At 40.8% G+C, this 21,995-nt stretch overlaps 1 protein-coding gene across 1 annotated transcript in view; it reads left to right on the top strand.

Moving 5' to 3' along the window:
• Nucleotides 1–21,995, top strand: part of LOC124596120 (esterase FE4-like) — a 67,594-nt gene that overhangs the window by 27,310 nt on the left and 18,289 nt on the right. Inside the window, exons 6-8 of the mRNA XM_047135135.1 lie at nucleotides 2,009–2,208; nucleotides 7,516–7,690; nucleotides 19,797–19,978. Coding sequence (XP_046991091.1) covers nucleotides 2,009–2,208; nucleotides 7,516–7,690; nucleotides 19,797–19,978 — 557 coding nt within the window. The remainder of the gene's footprint in view (nucleotides 1–2,008; nucleotides 2,209–7,515; nucleotides 7,691–19,796; nucleotides 19,979–21,995) is intronic.

Raw genomic sequence — 21,995 nt, forward strand, 5'->3', positions numbered from 1 at the left:
CCGATCAAAACAAAGTACACTAATCTAACCTTCCTCTCCTGCATCTGGACAGTTTCAATGTGTAGGGGGGGGGGGGGGGGGGGTGCACTTGGGCTTTCCATCCAGTAGATCAGGCTAAGAGTCCCAGAAAAGGAACCGTCATTTTTAATTTCCCGTCAATTCCAAGTGCCTCTGGTGGTATTATTGTGTTATGGGGGGTGCAATTGGGCTTTCAGTCCAGGAGGACCAGGGTTCAAGTCCCAGAAAGGGTGCACGAATTTTAATTTCCCTCCAATTCCCGGGTGGGGTTGGACGTCAGCACAGCTTTGGGACAAAGAAATTCCCGCCAAAATCCGAAATTCCCCCCAAAACTCGAAATTCCCGCCGGTAGGGTAGGTTGGAGGAAGGAGAGGGTGGATATGGGGGAAGGGGGTGGGACCCACGTGCAGGCTGAGAAAAATAAGTGATGTCATCCGGGAATGGGGGTGGGGATTGGTCAGGGGCGGGGATGAGCGTGGTTTGGGGTGGGGGTGTTTGGGGGTGGCGGTGATTAATGGATAAATGTAATCAATTTGCATATCATTTGCTAATCATTTCTGCGGAACATACTAATGTTCATGTCCTGTAAATGTCTACTCGTTCAAGGTATTCAGATTTTTCTGAACACGAGTGTTTTTGACAGAAAATATCAAAACCAAAATTAGAGCATTGCATCAGACGAAATGGTGTATCAACTTGGATTGGACAGAGCCCCGTATGTGAACTCCTGAGAATGAACTGAGTGGCGCACTTGCCAAACAAGCAGCTCGAGAAAACGCGACACATCTCTACAATAGAATTCCTCCATTTGTGATCAAAAGAGAATAATATGAACAACAAAAGAAAAACGGGAAATAGGATGGTTGAAACTACAAAAGAGGCGACTGAAAAGCTCTTTACAGATTGTTCGAGATCGTCATACCATAAAGTTATCTTAGTCATCTAATCTTACAAAAATGTTAACCAGACATGGAAAATTAATATCTTACTACGATGCACAGAGGGTGGTCAAACAGTCGATCGTGTTTTACGAGTGTGCAGTGAAGTTAATGATGAGAGACACGTACTAAGGAAGAGTACTACGTAGAAGGGATTCACCAATCCCGTATATGGAGCAGCTTTCCTAAAACTGTACCTCAAATACTTAAATTGTGTAATGCAACTACCTTTCCCGGCTTATGAATAACAATGTTCCTTGATGTTAAATATTGCTCTACCTGAAAAGCTTAAAAACACAGAAATTTACTATTGTGTATATAATTAATGGTATACTTTTCACTCTTGCTATTGTAATTCGTTATAATTAGACTTGTTTCATATGTATTTTATATGAAAATTAAACCTAAACTTGTAGTATTACAAATACTGTAATGAAGCAAGTTGCAAATAAATAATATAAAAATATGTACTAAATGTAAATAACGTTAAATTACTTTGTGCAAATTCGTTGACGTGCTAATCATTTGGATATCCAGTTTGACTTTTGTTGCAATACGCCTTCATGATGTTTCAGTTTAAAGTCACAGACAGCGTCTGAAATTTGACGGTGTACTAATGTATAATAAATGCTTGTAACACATCCCAGACTTTCTATCTTGCATTATACACACTTCTTGCTCCATAAAAATACTTAGTATGATATGTGTTTAATTCACTGAAAGAAGTTAAGGTTCTCTCGGTTTTCGATACATGCAGTATATTGATATATACGTTCACCGAGATAATTTGATTTACTCCATAAGCCGCTTTAACCAAAGAACGAAATTGTGAAAGTTGACAGTATATTAAGAGCACATAGTTCATTTGCTCTCTTCAGCTAAAACAATTTGCCTTTCTACTGCATATGAAGTACGGAATTCCAGGAGAATGCATATAATGCCATTCCTTTAGAATCGTAATAATATAAATTTAATTTATGTTAGTCTAGAGATATTTATGCTTTAATGTTAAGTTTGCACTATGACTAATTCACATCAATTTTACTTCCCAGGTCTCTTTAAGAACGCCATAGCAATGAGCGGGTCAGCGCTGAACCCCTGGGCTTTCTCCAAAAACGCAACAGACAGAGCAATACGCTTCGCGAACTACTTGGGATATTCGGGGCAGAACTCCACAGATCTCGTAGACTTTCTCAAAACCGTGGATGGACGCACCCTAGCCCAAGACAGTGACAAAGCTCTGTCAGAGGAGGTATGTATTTATAGTCAGTTAAATGAGCTTACGTCAGAAAGGAACATATTTATTTAGCGCTGAGTGTAATCGCAAGGAGAAGGTATTCCTATTATTAACATTGGCTGAACAGGTTGTAACAATAGGTAATACACTATCGAGCGGATAGTTTATCCCCTAGGTTTGATCACCGCTAAGTTCAAGGCTTGCATCAGGTGAGGTGTTCAAGTGGAACGGTTGTGTAAGAAGATCTACAGGTTTTCCACACGCATAGTACTCTCTGTTGTCATTGTTGATGTAAGTGACAAGTCGTTGAACATAGGGCTGAGGGGGCATAGGCGATATTTATTAAATGGCGATGATTGTGTTCTTTTTGCAAGTCTGTGATGAAATTGTAACGTGACTGGACTATTGACGGCACTTTCAGTGATCGTTGTCGACAGCGGAAATGAACATCAACTAGAAACGGCCCGTCAAGGATATAAATAGCGGAACAACTAACTGAGTTAGTAGGGGCAACCACATTCGTGCCAACCACAATAATTCAGTGAACATGTTGTGTATGGCGCTCCGAAGTCTTTAATTTAAAAATCAGTATCGAAATAAAGCGGCTGGTGCAAGTTGACAGCTATGCTGACGGCAGACTCATGTTTCCTGGTGCACTGGAGGTTGACCACAACTTCTAGAAAATTCTATGAAAAATCACCTTAAAACCCTTACTCGAAGAATACGAGATACTGCTGTGAGGGTTATGGTTTGTAAAAATATATCATGGCGATCTTTGTGTTTAATAACCCACGCAGAACACACTCTTCAATCATCTGCACAGGAGTTCATGCTCTGACGTCTCCTTCTTGGTCCTATATGACGGTCTACCCTACGGATCGTTGGATCATACTGCACGATAATTTTCCTGGTCATATAGCAGCGTTCGAAAATGACCGGAAGAACATGATTAAGGTATCAAAGTACTATTTTGGTCTCCAGATTTCCCCTAGCTTAACGTATACACAATGTTTCAGGACGAATAGCAAATATTTTAGATTAATTCAAATAAAACATTCCATACAACGAGTGTTGAGTTTTTATTTGATACAGAGATACAGCTGTTAGAATGTAGCTCAAACAAATACTCGCAGAAGGTGTTAAGAAAAAGTAAGTGATTAAGATGAAAACTGAGTTATAAAATTCATCCGACTTCAATGCACTTTCGAATTCCCCTGATTTCTGAGGACGTCCTGGCATTGTTCCATGAAGCCATTGTCATTCATATTCCGAAAGATCAATTCGTCTCTTGTGTTAACGTGTTCTTTGCAGGCTTCCAATTTAAACCATACTCATAGGCAAAAATCTAAAACGGTTCGGTTCCGCGACCTTGGTTGCCAAGAAACGAGACCATTTCTGCCCATCGATCTTCCGAAGAATGCTTCTTTTACATGAGGTGTCGCCTGGCGACCTGAGTGTGCAGGTGCCCTGTCGTGCTTGAAGAACATATCCATCTTAGCAAACATAGGAACCTCTTCCAGCCGTGACGGAAACTTGTTTTCAAAAATTCTAGATAACATCATCATGTAAGATGTAATAACTGGCCCAGTCACACATCATACCGCACCATACCTTTACAGAAAAGCGTTCTGCAAAGTGTGTCTCCACAAGGATGTGAGGCGTTTCATACTGGGCAGTTTGTATTAGCCAACGACAGAATTCCAACGTCTACCTTCATCTGTTTTTCGAAGGTGTTGAATCGGCTGTAAATGATAAGGGTAGCGGCTGTGCATGTGTAATATCCGTCACACTCTTTGTGTGAAACTCCGATGCACCTAGAAATTCTAGGAGCACTTGTTCAACGACTACGTTCTCGCAGCTGAATAATGTCGTCCACATCATTGACCCTCTGTTCATCTGTACGTTTAGATGAGATATGATTGCTGGGATTCTCAACCAGTCCCAAACACTGTAGAGAAAACACTCTTGAATCCGCTATTCCGCAGTTAGGCAACCGTCTACCGTACTGTCTACAAACAGCAGTAGCGTTTCTATTTTCAACATACGTACAACTCCTGCATCCGCATACCCTGCATTTGTTAACATGTGCACTTTGTTTAAATGATACAGTATAGTTAGTCAACAATTCACATTCACAACACAGTTCATATATTCAATTATGTAGACTCAACTTCATAACTTGAAAACAAAAAATGGCAATCGGTAAATAAACCCACAGGGACTGGAGTACCAACACGCGGAATGAAAACTTAGAACTGTCGTGAGCTGTAACAAAAAAATTGAACACATGTTGTACAGAATGTTTAATTCGAATAGTCATACTGCCAGCAGCAGAAATGTTTAATTTTTCTTATGAAGCACACTGTAAATAGCGTCCTTTTTCCTTGTAACACCTCACTGACTCACTGTGAGGTCTTCCAGCTACTGTGTCTGCAGCAAACGACATTTACTCCCAGTGCTAGCCGGCATATGAATAGAATTACGAACACTAGTCGCAAGACACGTTTCCCGATTTTGTAGTGTTTTGATTTCATTGCGTACTTATCAAAACTTATCCTTCTGAGAAATTACATTCCCCATTACGCCTCTGCGTGATCGGTGCAGGCACTAAGGAATTGTGTATCAGACTATCGATACCCACTGCCGTTCAGAGTATGTATAGTGCGGTGTGATTACTTTTGCCTTTCGTTGTAACTATGTTGGGTTGCACTACGTTAAGCCGCGTGCAAACTAGGCAACTGAAGACGAACGGACCAACCGCTTCGTTCGCCGAGATTTAATTGGTATGTACAGGCGGCAGATCGGATCCAACGATACGGTTGGCCATGGTTGCGCCTCGGACAGCCGCCGGTCATATCAAAGCGTTGTCGGTGAGTAGACCTGGGGACCCCTTTCCTAGTGTGAACGCCACGTCGAATGTTTCTTGGTACAGTAGCGATTTGTTGTGCTTGTTGAACGGGTTTAAAAGCACTGGAGTGTGGAGTGGAATACAGACAACGTGAAAGGGAACGGACAGCGATTATACAACAAATTGGGAAGATTGGACGATTCGAGAGAAATAAGCGAGTTGTTAGAAAGTAATGTGCAAGATGCGAAAAAGGAAGTGGAGTCTTTATTGACATCTGTTCACTATGAACTTACTCTCATATATTCTTGTAGATTTTGAATGATGCCTGAACAAACTTCACGTACAGTCTTAGAGATGAGCTTTTTTGATATTTTAAGGTTGTACGGTAAGCTGACGTCTGAATCCCCAGTAGCTAAACACCTCAGACTGACTATTACTCTATCTGCCGTAGGTACATCTCTCCTTACAGAGTCGTCATCTTTGCAAATTTTAGGTACTACACAAATCAATAATACGAAATCTGTAGCTTTTATTCGGGAAAATATCAAATAGCCCATATTCTAACTCATTTTTAGGGTTAGACATTAATTTTATCCCAGTAAAGGACTGGTCGACCACCAGTCTCGTTCCCTCTGCTCCTTTTTCTCATTATCGGCTTCTTGCCGTAAAATAAATGCTACACGTGCGACGACTGCTAAACCGTCTCCTTTCCTCATACGATCGGCCGGTGAAATTGTGACCGAAATTCTACTTTAAAGCAACAGGAAAATGGGGAGCAACCTCGAGAAGTTGTTAGAGCCATTTGTGATTCCACAAAGCCTCAACTCTTAGACTCAGTCCCTTGGTTTGGTGTGGATGAGAGGCCGAACGTCAATGCATTGACGACCAACGTTCAGCTGAATCCACTGGCTGTCGTTTGTTGTACTACTGTGTACAATACTTTATAGTTCCTAAGGAAAGGAAAAAGTGCAGGAAATATTTCCTAAGAATTTTAAACTTGATGCAGCTAGTACAGAAATTTATAACCATCTGTTGGATGCATGGTGCCTTCACGTTATGACGGTGTAAGTGAAGCTGTAGTGATAGCAGGAGCTGCAAGATAGATGAAGAGAGTCTTGCAACATAGACTCGTGAATAGGGAACCAATGTTCGTATGGAAACGGCCAATATCATCTAAAATCAATATAACCTCCTTACCTCTGGGGTCAATGTCCAGAGGTAACTGTACTTCTCATCCTCAATGTCCCTACTGGTTGGCCTCTTGGCCTTGTAACTTTAATTAATGACCTGTCATAATTTACTGCCCATTTAGTTTAATTAATGACATATTACTTTTATCACTATTATTAATGACCTATCACTTTACCGCCATTACTTCTAACCCAATTATAGTGATTTATTACCCAAAATCTATTGGGTTATCAATAATGGTGATCCTTTATAATGGTGGTGAAAGTAACAGGTCATTAATAATGGTTAAAAGTGACTTGTCATTAAGTACAAAAATTAGAAAATAAATTGTGATACGTCATTAATAAGAACAATGAAGCCAAGTGACTGACTTGTAGGGAACAATGGACAATTTCTCAGAGAGGACATTGAACCATCACCTTGAAGGTAAGGAGGAAAACTGTCTCATAACATTGACCCTGGCGGACATTGACCCCATAGATAAGGAGACGACCTTGATTGTTCCCAGAGGAACATCTGTCCCCTACTTTCTATGAGAGCTGCATTGAAAATGATAGTTTGGACCTAATGTTCAAAGACCTGATTTGGCATGCACATAAGTGATCTCATAGAAGCAGACAATAGAGCCGAACCATTAATCTACAGCATCGTAGTTAGACGTCTAAATGAAGCCAGGAAGAAGTCTTGAAGAGTGGGGTCGAGCATGCAGTGTAACATGATACATTAAACACAGCAAAATGATCTCCTGTATAATTTCGTTCATTTCTTTATGCATTTATTTCAACTGGGGGAACTGAAAGCACAGCTCCTATCATACACATTCCAGCGAATCCTTTCTCCAGGACTCGCTGCAATCAACATTTCAGATACTATACAAGTGAAGTAATATACAAGAATTATAAAACTTAGTAGTAACGATTATAAAAATGTGATCTTATTAATATACTCAATGCTAATTTTGAAGTTGCAATCTTCGCATATCAAAGTGTTAATATCAAGCAGTGAGTAGCTGTACAGCGGTAGAAGTGTCTCATTTATAGAACTGTTTCATGTAGTGAGCTGCACTGAATCAAAACCAACTTAATCCGAAACAAATGTAACGTTGCTCATAATTTTTGACATGTGACATCTTGAGGTTAAGAATTTTGGAACCTTATTTCTTTTGTATTGTTTCTTAACCTCTTTATAATGCCTCTGTTGTTTACTTTTTTGAGTAATCTGTTAAAATTACTTTGAAATTGTACATATGGACATGAAAATAATTTATCTTTCCTCAATAACAGGACAGCCTGAGTTTATTTACATGCGTCTGGGCACCCAGTGTCGAACCGGATCAGGAAACAGCCTTTCTCACAGAGGAACCATGGCGGCTGGTAGCTGAAGGTCGCTATAATCACGTCCCGTACATGTCGGGAGTTACGGATCTCGAACTAGTTGCCCAGATTCACGGTTCGTTTGGTAAGGATTCACATACTCCTTTTAGATGTCAACACCCAATTATTTGATAAACTGTGAACGCTGTTGTCGTTGTTGTTGTGGTCTGCAGTCCGACGACCGGTCTGATGGAGCTCTCTACGCTACTCTATCCTGTGCAAGGCACTTTATCTCCGAATAACAGCTGCAACACACATCTATTTCAACCTGCTTACTGAATTCATCATTTGGTCTCACTCTCCAATTATTAGCCCCCCCTCCCCCCCCCCCTCTCCAAATTTCCCTCTGTTACCAAATCGACGAATCCTTCATGTCTCAGGATATGTCCTACCAACCGCTCCCTTCTTTTACTCAATCCTTGGTATAAATCGCCTTTTCCATTTCCTCCTCATTAGTTACTCCATCCGCGCAGCTAATCTTTTCTTTTATGGCACCACGCTTCAAAACCTTTCATTCTCTTCTTGTCGGAACTGCTTTTCTTCAGGATTCACTTACACACAAGTCTACATTCTTGACAAATACATTCAGAAAAGGCGCCCTAACCCTTAAATTTAAATTAGATGTTAACTAACTTCTCTTTCACAGAAATCCCTTTCCCGCTATAGTCAGTCGACATTGTAAGTGCTCTCCTCTTCAGACATCATCTGTTATTTTGCTGTCTAAGTAGCAAAACCCATCTACTTTTAATATCTCATTTCCTGGACTAACTCCTTCACCATCACTTGATTTAATTCGTCTACATTCCCTTATCCTTGTTTTGCTTTTGTGTTTGTTTATATTATAACTCTTCTTCCTAATTTTCTGCTGTCTCTGACAGAATTACGTCATTGGCGTCCCTGTAAGGTTTTATTTCTTGTCCCTGAACTTAAATTCTCTTTCCTAATTTCGTCATGGTTTTCTCTACAGCTTAGTCAATGTACAGCTTGAATAATACTGGCGTTAGACGACTACCCTCTCGTATCCCTTCATAACCCCTTCTTCTCTCTCATCTCTCTTCGACTCGTAACTGCAGTCTGGTTTCGGTACAGGTTATGGATAACCTTTCGCTTCCTGTACCTTATTCCTGCTACCTTTAGAATTATAAGGAATGTGTGCCACTTTACACTGTCAACAGATTTTTGTAAATGTGTAAATGATATAACCGTAGACCTGCCTTTCATTACCATATCTTCAGACATAATTCGTAGGAATTTTTCTACATTTCTTTGGAACGCAAACGGATCTTTTACATAAGTTTGGCTTCTGCCAGATTTTTCCATTCTCATGTAGATAATTCATGTCTGTATTAACCAACCATGACTTATTAAACTGATAGCTGGGTAATATTCACACTTCCAGCGAATAACCTCCTTTGGAATTGGAATTATTATACTGTTCTTTACGTCTGAACGTATTTCACATGTCCTATACAGCTTGCACATTAGGTGGAATAGTTTTGTCATGACTGGCTCAATAATTCTGAGAATATGTTGCACATTCCAGGGCCCTAGTTTTGACTTAAGTCTCTCAGCGCTCTGTCAAATTCTTTTCGCGAAGTCACACCTCCCAACTCATTTTCATTTACTTCGTCTTCCCTGTCCTTGTGTAGCACTTCTATATATTCCATTCACCTTTCCTTACCCCCTTATTGCTTACAAGGAACCCCTTGAGTGCGAGGTCACAATTTTAACCTTTAGTAACGCTCATTTGAAAGGGTTGTGTTAACAATTATGACAGGAAAAATATTAACTGCTGATGGTTCACCATGTGCATCAGGACGACGGCAGAAAATGACTGTCCGGGAGATACAGAGATCAAACTTATATGAGGTGTACGTATTACACTTCACAAAATGGACATCGTCGACGTTCAAGAAATGTTCAAAACAAATCATTAAATAGCACCATAAACAACGAATGAAAAACGGAGCGCCACAGGGATCACAAAGGTTCGAACCTTGGACGCTTAGTTAGGCACCCGCTCTTAAAGAGAGCAGATACTCGAAAGCAGTATGATTTTTGTACGCAGACCCGAAATCAAGCAAAATCAAGTTATTTTGACAAGTTATTTGCCAAAAGCAGTGCTCATAACACAGTTGCCGTTCTCTTACACCCATTTTCCCGCTCTTGCTTGCTGTTACTTAAATATTCCTTACTGCACTTGGAAGATGACGCACCCGACAAAGAACCGTATGGAGCAGAACACCTCCAACTTCTCGCAGCACAACAAATAATTTACAAGCCAATTTACCATCCAGATTAACATTCGGCATAATCGTATACGAATGCGTTATGGCATTGATATTTGTTGATCTTGACACAGCTCTCTTCGTACCTCTAATTTCCAGGATTCCTTTCAAATGCATTTCCTCTTCAAATCCCGATTGATCGGGATTGAAAGCTAATACCTTACTGAACAATGGGAAAAGCTTGTTCGTCTCATCTACAAATTCTCCGGGCGATTCCGCAGTTTGTTGTGCATCGTCAAGTCGACGCTTAGTTTGAAATTTCGTTATCTTGCGCCTTCCATTTCTATGGCACTGTGTTTGAGGTTATGCAACCATCTACGTCTTCCCTCTAAATCACTGTAATCTGTGTCACGCGCAGTTTTATGTCGATAACGGAGGTCATTATCATTCATAATCTGTAACTTTAAACGCGAACATTTTAGGTTAGGCTTTACCGTGACTGTTACTTACATTAAATGAAACAACAGGTTTACTGTTACCAGTCACTGTTTATTTATCTCCACAACGCCTTTCAAAGGCATAAGCCTGCATCATCAGGTGGATTTACATTTGTTAGTATGACGTTTGTGTGTGTGTTGTGTTACGATTAATTGGAGGAACTTGTGGCGCTGTTTTGGAGAAAACAATACACTATTTCACAACATGGTTTTGGATTTCTTTAGACAAAAAATTAAACGTATATCTAACGGTAAACATAATACAGTAGTAAGTAAAATAGAGTACCTCCAGTGGTCACAGGTTCCTTTTGCTGTCGTAAAACATCAAATGCGTACTGTCATACTTCGTAAACAGTTATGGCGTCTGGAAACTATTAGGTGCAAGGATCGTATAGCAGGAGAGAAAACATTATCGCAAAATACAAAGAATATACATCATAATAACATTGTTACAGTTTTTTTAAGGATTTGGAGGTGTCACACTACAATCCATAATTCGTTCTGTTACCCCACAGCCCACAAAATGGCAGCATTCCGGTACATGATCAATAGAGCTATCCAACTATCACTCTCTGAAGACAAATGTGATCAAGAAATTGAAATAATAAAACAACCAGCAATTGCAAATAGCTATAAGAGCTCTGTAGTATACACCATAAAACAGTCAATAATGACAAAGCAATCACAACACAAAAAACAAAAAGAAAATAACATCTTCCATAAAATCCCCTTTCTAAGTAACATTTCATATAAGATTTCCAATGTCTTCAAACGAAAAGGCATAAGCATATCCTTTACCAGAGACAACAAGATTCGACGAAAACTACCACACAACATCAGCACACAGGTGTGTACAAAATTGAATGTTTGGACTGTGAATGTTTTTACACAGGCCAGACAGGCAGATCATTTGAGATCAGATTCAAAGAACACATGGCAGCACTGAAAAACAAAAAATACCACACAACAGCAATAGCCACCAACCTGCATGAAACAAAACACCATGTTAACAACACAAGTACCAGCATCCTACGCATCCAACCAAAAGGCATAAAACTAGACATCCTTGAAACACTCCAAATATAAAAACACCAAACAAAACAACCTGAATCCATATTAAATGACAAAAATGACAATATTTACAATAGTATCATCTCTGTTTTCAGCAACTGCCTACATCATTAAAATTGCACACACACACGCACACACACACACACACACACACACACACACACACACACACACACCTACCTTAATATTTACCATAAATATTTAGTTATGTTATCATGACAGCTGCCAAGAGTACAAGAGATTGACCTCATCTACGTATACATCATCACACCAACAGCTTGTACCCCTTGTCAGCATGAAACTATATGTATATCAACTACTGACATAAATTGTATATCCATCTGCATATTTCAAAGCATTAACCAATCTATTACCCCAACCTTTAGGCAGTTATTACATGTAACAGATATAATCTTAAGACTCCTTGGCACGTAAAGTTTACTCTCATACAATCACTCTTTCGACCTCCTCTCTCCCTCTCACTTTCTCTTTTTCTTTCTCTCCCTCTGCCTCCAGCCTTTCATATCTATCTATTAATCCCAATAAAAATTGTTATTTATGTATAATTTTACCGCTGTAGCCAATATGATTATTGTACTTAAAGTTTGTAACATTTCACCTGATTGTATAAACAAATATGAAGTTTAAGCTATTTTAACATTTCACCTGATTGTATAAACGAGTATAAAGTTTAAGCTATTTTAACTTGTCAAAGTCGGATTTATATACCGCCCAAAGTATTTATTCCAAAGCATGTATTCGACACCTCAAAACAGACACCTCCAAATCCTTAAAAAAATTATTCTGTAATAATGTTGTTACGATGTATATTCTTTGCACTTTGCGATAATGTTTTCTCTCCTGCTATACTATCCTTGCACCCAATAGTTTCCAGACGCCATATTTGTTTACAAAGTATGACACTATACATGTGATGTGTTACGACAGCGAAAGAAACCTGTGACCACTGGAGGTACACTATTTTACTTGTATTATGTTTACCGTTAGATATACGTTTAATTTTTTGTCTAAAGAAACCCAAAACCATGTTCTGAAATATTGGTTTGTTTTCTCCACCAGATAGTGCCACAAGTTCCTCCAAAAAATCGTAACACAAATGTCATACTAACGAATGTAAATCCCCCTGATGATGGAGGTTTAAACCTTTGAAACGCGTCGTGGAGATAAATAAACAGTGACTGGTAACAGTAAACCTGTTGTTTTATTTAATCACATCCTGTAAATTGTGCTGCTGCGAACTCGAAATCTGTTCATAATTGTTTTCTTTTTTTGCAATGCTGCGGATGGTCTACCATGCTTGTAATTATGTTTAGTAATCGCTCCTTGCTTTCAATCATTGATTTTGACTGCAGACGTGATCTGTCGGACAAGGATATGAACTACAAGGCTCGACACCTGTTTCAATATCACATTCACTTATTAAGCATGCATCGTGATTATTGTACTCCTCATGTACATTTTTCCGCACAGTCGAGCATATACGACACCACAGATTACACTAACTCATATTGCAGAAACGATAATATTTCTCTTGCCACTTCTTTCTAACTCTGCGAAATTGCTTGGGCCCCTTTCTGACGAAATGTCAGCTTCGGCAACTGTTGTTGTAGATATAATGCAATGTTCGCTTTGTTTATCGTTGCCCTTGCTCTACTTTGAATTAACACCACCAGCACTGTAGCATTGTCGTGAATTACTCGTCAACTAAGCAGTTCAACTACTCTCCGTAGCCTCCTGCCGTGCTCGCCATCCATCGGATACCTCTAGTCCTACCCTCTTGCAATTAGCAGCCATTATTGTGGTTGCATGGTAGAAAACACGTGGGGCGTCGAATGCCGCAGACATTGTTCGCCTTTTGCAACATCCCTCTCAGCCGTTCCTTGTTAGTACTGGTTTCCCATCTGAGGCATGTTCACACAGTCACTCCTCTTTTCGCGAAAGGTCTCTCTAAATTTTCTGTAGGTGGTGCCTGTGACTCCTCTGGTTATGCATGCTTCTACATGCTTGCATTTTTTCGAACGATTCGTGCTTTGCCATTTTGATCTTGAGGTAAATTTGATTTCTTAGGCATTTGGGTTCCATTTTACCTGCTCCATCGACTATAGTTTCATACTTTCTCCTTTAGTCAGTTAGTATCTCGTAGACTGTGACTTGCCCTTAGATGAAGAGGCGCTAGAGACGTAAATAAATTACATCGTCGCACCTGTTCAGAGCACTGAATCGTCCTAAGACCAGTCGGGACCTCGTAGCTGAAGGGTGGGGAGTGAATTGCTGTATCCCTGCTTACCGCCACAAGCCTAGCAGCCATTATTTTGGGGCTCTACCTTACCGATTACTATGTGCTGTCCTGGTACTTAGTTTTCAGCATTGGATACCAACCTAATTAATTAAGTAGTGATTTTTTATTGTTTTCAGCGTTTATTAATTGATGACAAATTATAACTCTCTCATTCAGCGGGGAACAACACTCTCAGCATGTTTTCTAAAACATTAAAAATTTGTATTAATTTACATGAATTTAATTAATTTGAGCTGTTTTCACCTGATGGTAATTTTACTCGTTTATCGTAGTAATTATATTATATTATTGTAATTATAAAAGATTTGCAGAAAAGTATCGGACCTCAGTGTGTTTCATTACAATATGATTGAAATTTTTAGTTTTAATGTCAAAAGTTAACCGCTGTGTTCTTATGGAAACGTAGGCCGGTTCATGACGTCATGAGCCATGTCTCCAGTGGAGCAGTAAGCTCTATCAGAAGCATCGTAAACACATGTCAGCTGTGATCTGGGTGTGCGCTGTTCACACGTAGAGTACGTCACACGTCCCTTACATATTATCTTGAATTGCAGGCAACCGCAGCCAAATGTCCACATGTTTATATGAAGGCAACAAGCACAGCTCTGGCTGTAGAAAGTTTATTAAATCCACTACCAGTTTCACGCCAATTTAGGCGAAACCTCAATTGGTTTAAATAGGGATTAAATAGGAAAAATTTGGAAGTCTTTTTTTATACTTTTTCTTTTTACACAGGCTTAGTGGACACAGTTACATGAAGCAGAATGAACTCGCACATTGGGTATTTACGTAATTGTGTCTACAACATTGTTTACCGCTTTTCTTGAAGCCTGTCTTCTTCCTTTACGTCACTGACAAAACTAAAATTCGTAAGAAGCGTTCGTCAAATAGATAAAATGTTGTGTTTTTAAAACAAAATAAACGAGTGTTTTGGCGGAGAGTAAAACAAACTCTTAAAAGCGTGCGAAATTGTACGTAAGCACCAATAAAAAGCATACCATAATATCAGCTGGGGGTGCTTATGCACAATCTCGCACGCTTTGAATGGCTTATTTTACTTCAACCGCTCCTAATACTCGTCTTATTTTGTTTTAAGGACATCCCATTTTATCTATTTGGCAAACGCTTCTAGCGCGTCTACTCTATTCCATGTAAGAGTACCCACGAAGCCTGTGTAAAAAGAAAACTTGCAAAAAAAAAAAAAAAAAAAAAAAAAAAGGAAAAATATTTCCTTTGCAATCCCTGTTTAGATCTCTTGAGTATGCGCCTATACTGGTGTGATACCGGTCGTGGTTTTAATAAACTTTCTACAGCCGTAGCGTTGTTTGTTGCCTTCCTATAAAAAAGTCCAATTAGGCTGATTAACTGTGGGAGGTGGAGAAAATGTATATTATGTGGGCAGCATATGGGCAGTAAGGTGTATCCTCGACTTTCATTTAATGTAGACTTTCATTTAACATATAATATAGAACACATGGCGTTAGTGTTCTTATTGAAACCATAAGAAATTGTAAATAGTGTCTGTCGAAGCTATGCTACGTGCTAGAAATAACTCTGGCTAACAGTAATAAAACTTTCCGTGGACCCTAAATGTTTCGAGCCACAAATTTCTTTGTAGGGGGGGGGGGGGGGGCAGGTGAAACAGAAACATGGCCAAAGACTGGTGGATAGCGTGGATAACTGAACAGTTTGCATTTCAGATATGTCTGTTTTCCACTGAAAAAGCATCTTTGTGACCAAGCTCACTGTTCTTATCAAAGGCTTTTCCCTTTAGCAGTCTGAGATTCCTTTCATTTATTTTTTAGTTCACATAAGGCGGAACGCTTGTATAATATTCGCCAGTTGCGATTTGATACTTTGCAAATTTACAAGATGGCGGCTTGCTAGAAAATAGTGGCCATGATTCTGCCAGAAGAAATTGACTTCGTCTTTGTATGAGAACGGCCTCCGGGTTTGCACCCACTACTTCGATCACTACTTGTTTGTGACGTGAAATGATCAACCCATATCTTATTCGCCATTACAAACAGGTGCACAAAATCAATTATTTGCTTCTAAGCGGTAGAATAAACACATTTTCCCATTTGCGTTTGGTCAACACTGAAGACTTTCTGACAGTTCTTGTCAGTGTAAGGCATTCTTTCTCCTGATGCGCTCAAGGCGACAGGTGTCTGGTACAGCTTTACTTCATCTGACACCATGTGATGCTTTCCTCACTGTTCTGTGGTTACACTATTCCGGTCGCCTACACTATCATCGTCTTCAAGTCAAATACGGCTACGCTTGAGTTCAGTAGGCCTTTTCTAAAACGCTGAAAATGAATGAGCTTCCTTACACCCCTTCAGTAACTCTGGATCAATATTTTTGTTACTTGTGAACCATCCAAAACGAATAATTTAACGACGAAATAGTATTAATTTTTTTTCCTTTTGATCCAGACGTACACAATACGTCTAGTTGTACCGTATGGTTATAATTAAACTTTTCCTATTTAACACGTTATAACACGTAAACTAATTACCGTAGGAGTACCAAACTTGGTAGCAATAATTTGAAGGAAATGGGGAAAAGAAAAAATGCAGAACTGATTCAATTGAAACGCTTTTAATATACTGCAACGAAACATCATACGGTTACATCGCTACAAAAGGGACTCAGTATAGCCGTCATCAGTGTCCAGAAGAGTCTGAAAGCGCAGTATTGTATTCTACATAGCAGAACGAAGCATGCCCGTAGGTATGCTGACTACTTCTCTTATTATGCTGCGCTTCAGATCAGTACATGTATGAATGTTCCCCTGGTAAACCTTGTCCTTAAGGAAGCCGCACAACCATAAATCACAGGTAGTGGGATCAGGTGATCATGCTGGCCAAGCATTTGGAAACGATCGGCTGGTAATTCGATCGCTTCCAAATGTGTTTCCGAGCAGCAGGTGAACTTCACGATCGATGTGCGGTGGGGCCCCCATCTTGCACGAAAACTGTTGAGTTCAATGCGTCTCTCTCCTGTAGGTCGGGTATCACATGCTGGCGAAGCATATCGTAGTAACACTGGCCAGTCACAATGCACGTCTCAAGTGCTTGAGCGCTAGCCGGTTCAAGAAAGAATGGGTCAATGATGAACGTAGCCGTGAAGCCACCGGTGACACGTTCCCCATAACCCGTCAGAGAAAATGAGCTTCTTCTGTCAGTAGGATGGTCCAGGGACAGCCCTCGTCAACTTCAATTCTTGCGAGAAAGTGAAGAGCGAAGTCAACACGTCGTTCTGCGTCCTGTGGTGCAAGCTGCTGTACGATATGGATCCTGTACGGATACCATTTGTGAATGGTTCGAAGCACCTTCTGTACAGTGGACCACGGGGTGTTCAACTGTCGTGGTACAGCCCTCGCACTACCTGACGATCGGGAATTGCGCGCAACGTTGTCTGCCATTTCATCAACCACCTGTGGTGCAACCGGTCGTCGGCCTCTTCCTGGAGCGACACCAAGTTCTCAAGTCGATTAGAACTTCTTCGTGCTCCGCACAGCAGGTAGGGATAGAGGACCCTTCCGTAATCCTCTCATCTGGCGATATTCTCGAAGTGCAACTGCAGCATTACTGTAGTTTTGATAATGGGGCTTCGCCTATAATGACCTTCTCCTGTTGTCCAAGTTCACGTTGACACTTCAACAAGCGCGCTGCGACTGGTCAGATGTGTGTGACTATGAATCACGATGACTCATCACGGCACCTGGTGGCCATAGTTGGAACTAGACGGTGGCACCGCGACGCGTGCAAATGAAGCACCTCCTACTCTCGACATTAATGCTACCAAGTTTGGTACTCATACGGTAATTAGTTTCCGTGTTACGACGTGTTAAACACGGAAAGTTTAACTAGAACCATCCCGTACATCAGTGTAAAGAATGCTGTACAAAGATCGAGTTGATATTTAACTTACATAATTGCTGCAAGTTCACCGACCAAATCACATTTCAATGATATTGACGCCATCTCAAGACGGCGCGAGATGGCCCAGTGGTTAGCGAAGCGGACTCGCATTCTGGAGGACGACGGTTTAAGTGCGCGCCCGCCACCCAGATTCAGGTTTCCCATCATTTCCCTACTTTGCTCCAGGCGAATGGCAGGATGGTTCCTTTGAAAGGGTACGTCCCATTTCCTTCCCCATCCTTTCATAATCAGAGCCTGCGCATTGGCTACATCTCTAAAGACTCCACTGTCGACGGGACATTAAACTTTAACCTTCCTCCTTTCTTTCTTGCCATCTCTTCGAGGCTGTGTACTGCCCACGTTTCCTTGTCTTTGATTGGGCGAGCTTGCTGTGCCTACGCTCTTCGATCGTGATTCTATTGCTGCTTTCACTTTGGTTTATTCTGCACTGCTTACGTCACAAGTAGCTTTGTTTACACTTTAGAGCTTTTGTTAGTTGTATTTCCGATTCCGTCCGTGTGTATTATGAGTTGGCCTTTCTTAGAGCCGTTCTCAGGTGTCCTCTGTGCCTATGAGTTTATCATTCTTTGACATGCTACTGTCTATTACCTTTATTGTACTGCGTATGTAACAGACACTTATTTGCAGCTATATTTTGTAATTTAAGCTAATATTTCCCGTTGGACCCATTTTAAAACTATAAATCTTTCTTAAAGTGCATTTTAATGTGTCCGATTTAGATTTAGGCAGAGTTTCTAGGAGCATATTTGTGACATTGTATCACGCCACTGGGAACTGCCTTCGACCAGTGACATCTTGCAGCTACGCCCCCTCAGACGTTTCCACCGTAGTCGTGATCACCGTACACGAGCGGTGACCCGGCGCTATGGGCCATGAATGTTTACCGTTTGATCATGATTTTCCTCTATGTGACCATTCCATTTGCGGCTAAATATTTTATTTGCTTACTCTAAGTTCGTGAAAACAGTTATGTTTGGTAACCTTCCATACTACGTATATTCCGTTGCTACTTGTAACGCTGTTGTTGATAGTCTACTGTTACCTACATTTTTTCATAAATATGCACATTTTCTCTTTTTAAAGCAATCTGAAGATGACCATAATGATTAAAACCAGCAAGTGAGTAAACAAACATTTGCGATCAGAGACTGTTGTGGTACTGACAAAAAAGGTTACACGTGTATGTCTGATGAATCTGCTGCAAGTTAGCCTTTTCCTGGCCACAAAGAATGATAACATCGATAGTTATAATACCAGAATAAAAACTACCTATACTAAAGTTTACTAACGTAACTTAATCTTAGTAAGGGACTGAGGAGACTGCTTCTATAACGTTTTATCACTTATGCCATGATATAAAACGCAAGGCAGCTAACACAGCTAAATTTGAGCGCAAATAAGAGACTTTATTGCGGTGCGGGCTTCTCTTCCTTCGTAAGAACGTTGGGTTTATGCAATGGCGGCTCCGTTGTCGAAAAAAGCTGGATTTAAAGGATTTGTTCCCGAACTCTGAAGTTTTTATAGTTTACCTAAAAAATTCACTATGAATATTAATTTACCAGTATAAATTGATGACTGGGACCTAGAATACGCATCTCACTGCTGTTAATAATGGTCCGTTGTTCCAGGAGTCGCCAAGCTCAACCGAAGACTGAATCATAAAAGAAGGAATGACCAACTGTTTTAATTTCACGCAGCAATTACTTCTGGGTCTTGTTCCTGCTTTTTCTTATTAAACTCTCTCCGAACAGACCTCGATGGCCCAAAAGTACCGACTGCCGTGTCATCCTCAACCCAAAGTCGTCACTAGATGCGGATAGGGAGGGGCGTGTGGTCAGCACAGAGCTCTCCCGGTTGTTGTCAGTGTACGAGACCGGAGCCACTACATCTCAGTCAAGTAGATCCTCAATTTGCCACAGAAGGGCTGAGTGCACCCCGCTTGCCAACAGCTTTCGGCAGACAGGACTCTCCCCAATCCAAGTGCTATCCAAGCCCGACAGCGCTTAACTTTCGTATTCTGACGGAAACCGGTGTTACCACTGCGGCAAGGCCATTCGCTTTCTTTTTTCCTTATGAACAGTTAATTTTACTACCGTAAAAGAATCACGTTTGACTGTCATTGCAGGTACTGGGTCGCTGGCCACAGAAGAAGACATCAGTAACCTGAACGCAAACTTCGAGGAAATTGTTGGGTGTGATCTGAGACTCCCGACCAGAGAGGAGCAGCTCAGTGGCGCTCATTCAGTGAGACTGTTTTACTACAACGACAGCGAGATCACGCTGCAGGACAACTACACCACTGCTCTGGTAAGTAGCAGGCGTACTCGGCTCAGCTCCTGATCTATGGAATGTCTGTGTAAAGACACGGCTCTAACAATGGCTTAATATTACTCATAGATAAACCAATGTAGTCAAACTAAATTATGTGAAGTTCAATTTTCAGTAAACTGGAAATTTGTGGTAAGGTCTTATGGGACCAAACTGCTGAGGTCATCGGTCCTTAAGCTTACACACTATTTAATCAAACTTTAATTAACTAACTTACGCTAAGGACGACACAACATACACACACACACACACACACACACACACACACACACACACACACACACTTAAACACATGCCCGAGAGAGGACTCGAACCTTCGACGGGGGGAGCCGCGTGGACCGTGACAAGAAGCCTCAATTTTTAGTAGCCACACAGATATTACCAGCAGTTTCTATGAACGGTATATTGATTGTATGAATGCCATTAAACAAAATCGACCTGGAAGTAGTGAATTCCAATCACTGGCATGTTCATTTACACAAGTAAATCTCCTGCTGCCTGATGAGAAAGTGTGTGCATACGGTAACAAAAAGAGTTGATTAGAGAGTAGGGAATGGCATTCATTTGGCTCGTACGATTCTCCAATCATTCGTGATGCTCACGCTCGTACCTAGCCAAACACATGATACTGCGTTGTGGGTTGGGGGTGGCAGTGTGTATGCAGGTGATTCACTCTTGCAACGCTAATCTTTCAGCTCCTGGTATAGGTGGTCCTTCGTCTCGCTTTTTTTTATCCTGTTCAACTCTACCCGCTGCCCGCTGCCACTGCGTGTCGTGCAAAGTGGCTCTTCAAGTCGAAAGTGGAAAAAAATGGGTAATACTCTTAAAAATTTGCCGGACATTACGACACAACCTTGTAATGACTTGTGAGAAACGCTATTCAAATCAATCTACAGTATATCAAAACACTGAGAGCTACCACTGGGCTATGGTTAAATATAAACAAGGCCTCTGATCCGTATGGAATGAATTCTCCTCATATCCAAAAACGGCCCCTCTGACTCCAGTGCGATGTGAGTAACTGTGCACAATGGAAACGACTTGAAAATTAATAATAGCCCTGACAGCTCAGTCGTGGGTGTGGTCCTTGCCAAAATCAGTAGTATTAAATAGTTATGGGGCTCATCTCTCTACTGAAACCAAAAACAGGTCAGCTTTGACCGTAGTTCATTGTTATAAACATGCAAAATGAAACAAAGATATGATTTATAAATGAAATAGTACCTTCTCCAAACCAACAGAAACAAGAGAAAGTTGGAACGCAGCAATCCTTACAATGAAAGCAATTTAAAACAACTAACGAGCGGCAAGGTCCACGGGAAGGTTGTAGGGGAAAGAAGATGATAAATAACCCGCCCTTCACCAAAATAAATCAAACACACGATTCCGCCTCGAACATAATGATTGCCTCGATATTTGCAGGGTGAAGGACAACGCGTGCAGGAACCCTTAAATATCTGAATCATAAGCGAGCCATCGAACAATACGTTATTCCTCTCGCGGTGCCTTAAATTTCTAAAGAAAACCTACCATCGTCTCGTCACTCCCATCTCGCCTTCTCCTACGCGACGTGAACTTACCATAATACTGCGTTACGAGGTGGTGGACTGCGACCTAAGTAGCCACAGAGGCCGAAGTCGAAGTCCCGTGCAGCAGCCCGAAGTCAAGCCAAGAAGTCTCAACGGAACTCGAAGCAGAATTGCCTCACAAGTGATACTCGCCCAAGTTCTCCGCAGAGAAGCTGACACAAATACACCGGTTGGCCAAACAGGAAGTGCTGCCAATGGGACGCTACGTAACAAACCTTGCCCTCTCTCCTCCGAAACGTTTATTTACCTGCTTGCCAATCCCCAGTTTTTCCAAGTTAAATGAAATATTAACAATTTACGTTGTTATTTGACACCGAAAGATAGGAATATGTGCGGCCTGTTGTGTTAAAATATGTGAAATTAAAATTCTAGGTCAAGATCGCTAAAATTCCTTTGCTTGATAACTC

The sequence above is a fragment of the Schistocerca americana genome, chromosome 2 (genome assembly GCF_021461395.2).
Source record: "Schistocerca americana isolate TAMUIC-IGC-003095 chromosome 2, iqSchAmer2.1, whole genome shotgun sequence".
In the NCBI taxonomy this organism is placed as follows: Eukaryota; Metazoa; Arthropoda; class Insecta; order Orthoptera; family Acrididae; genus Schistocerca; species Schistocerca americana.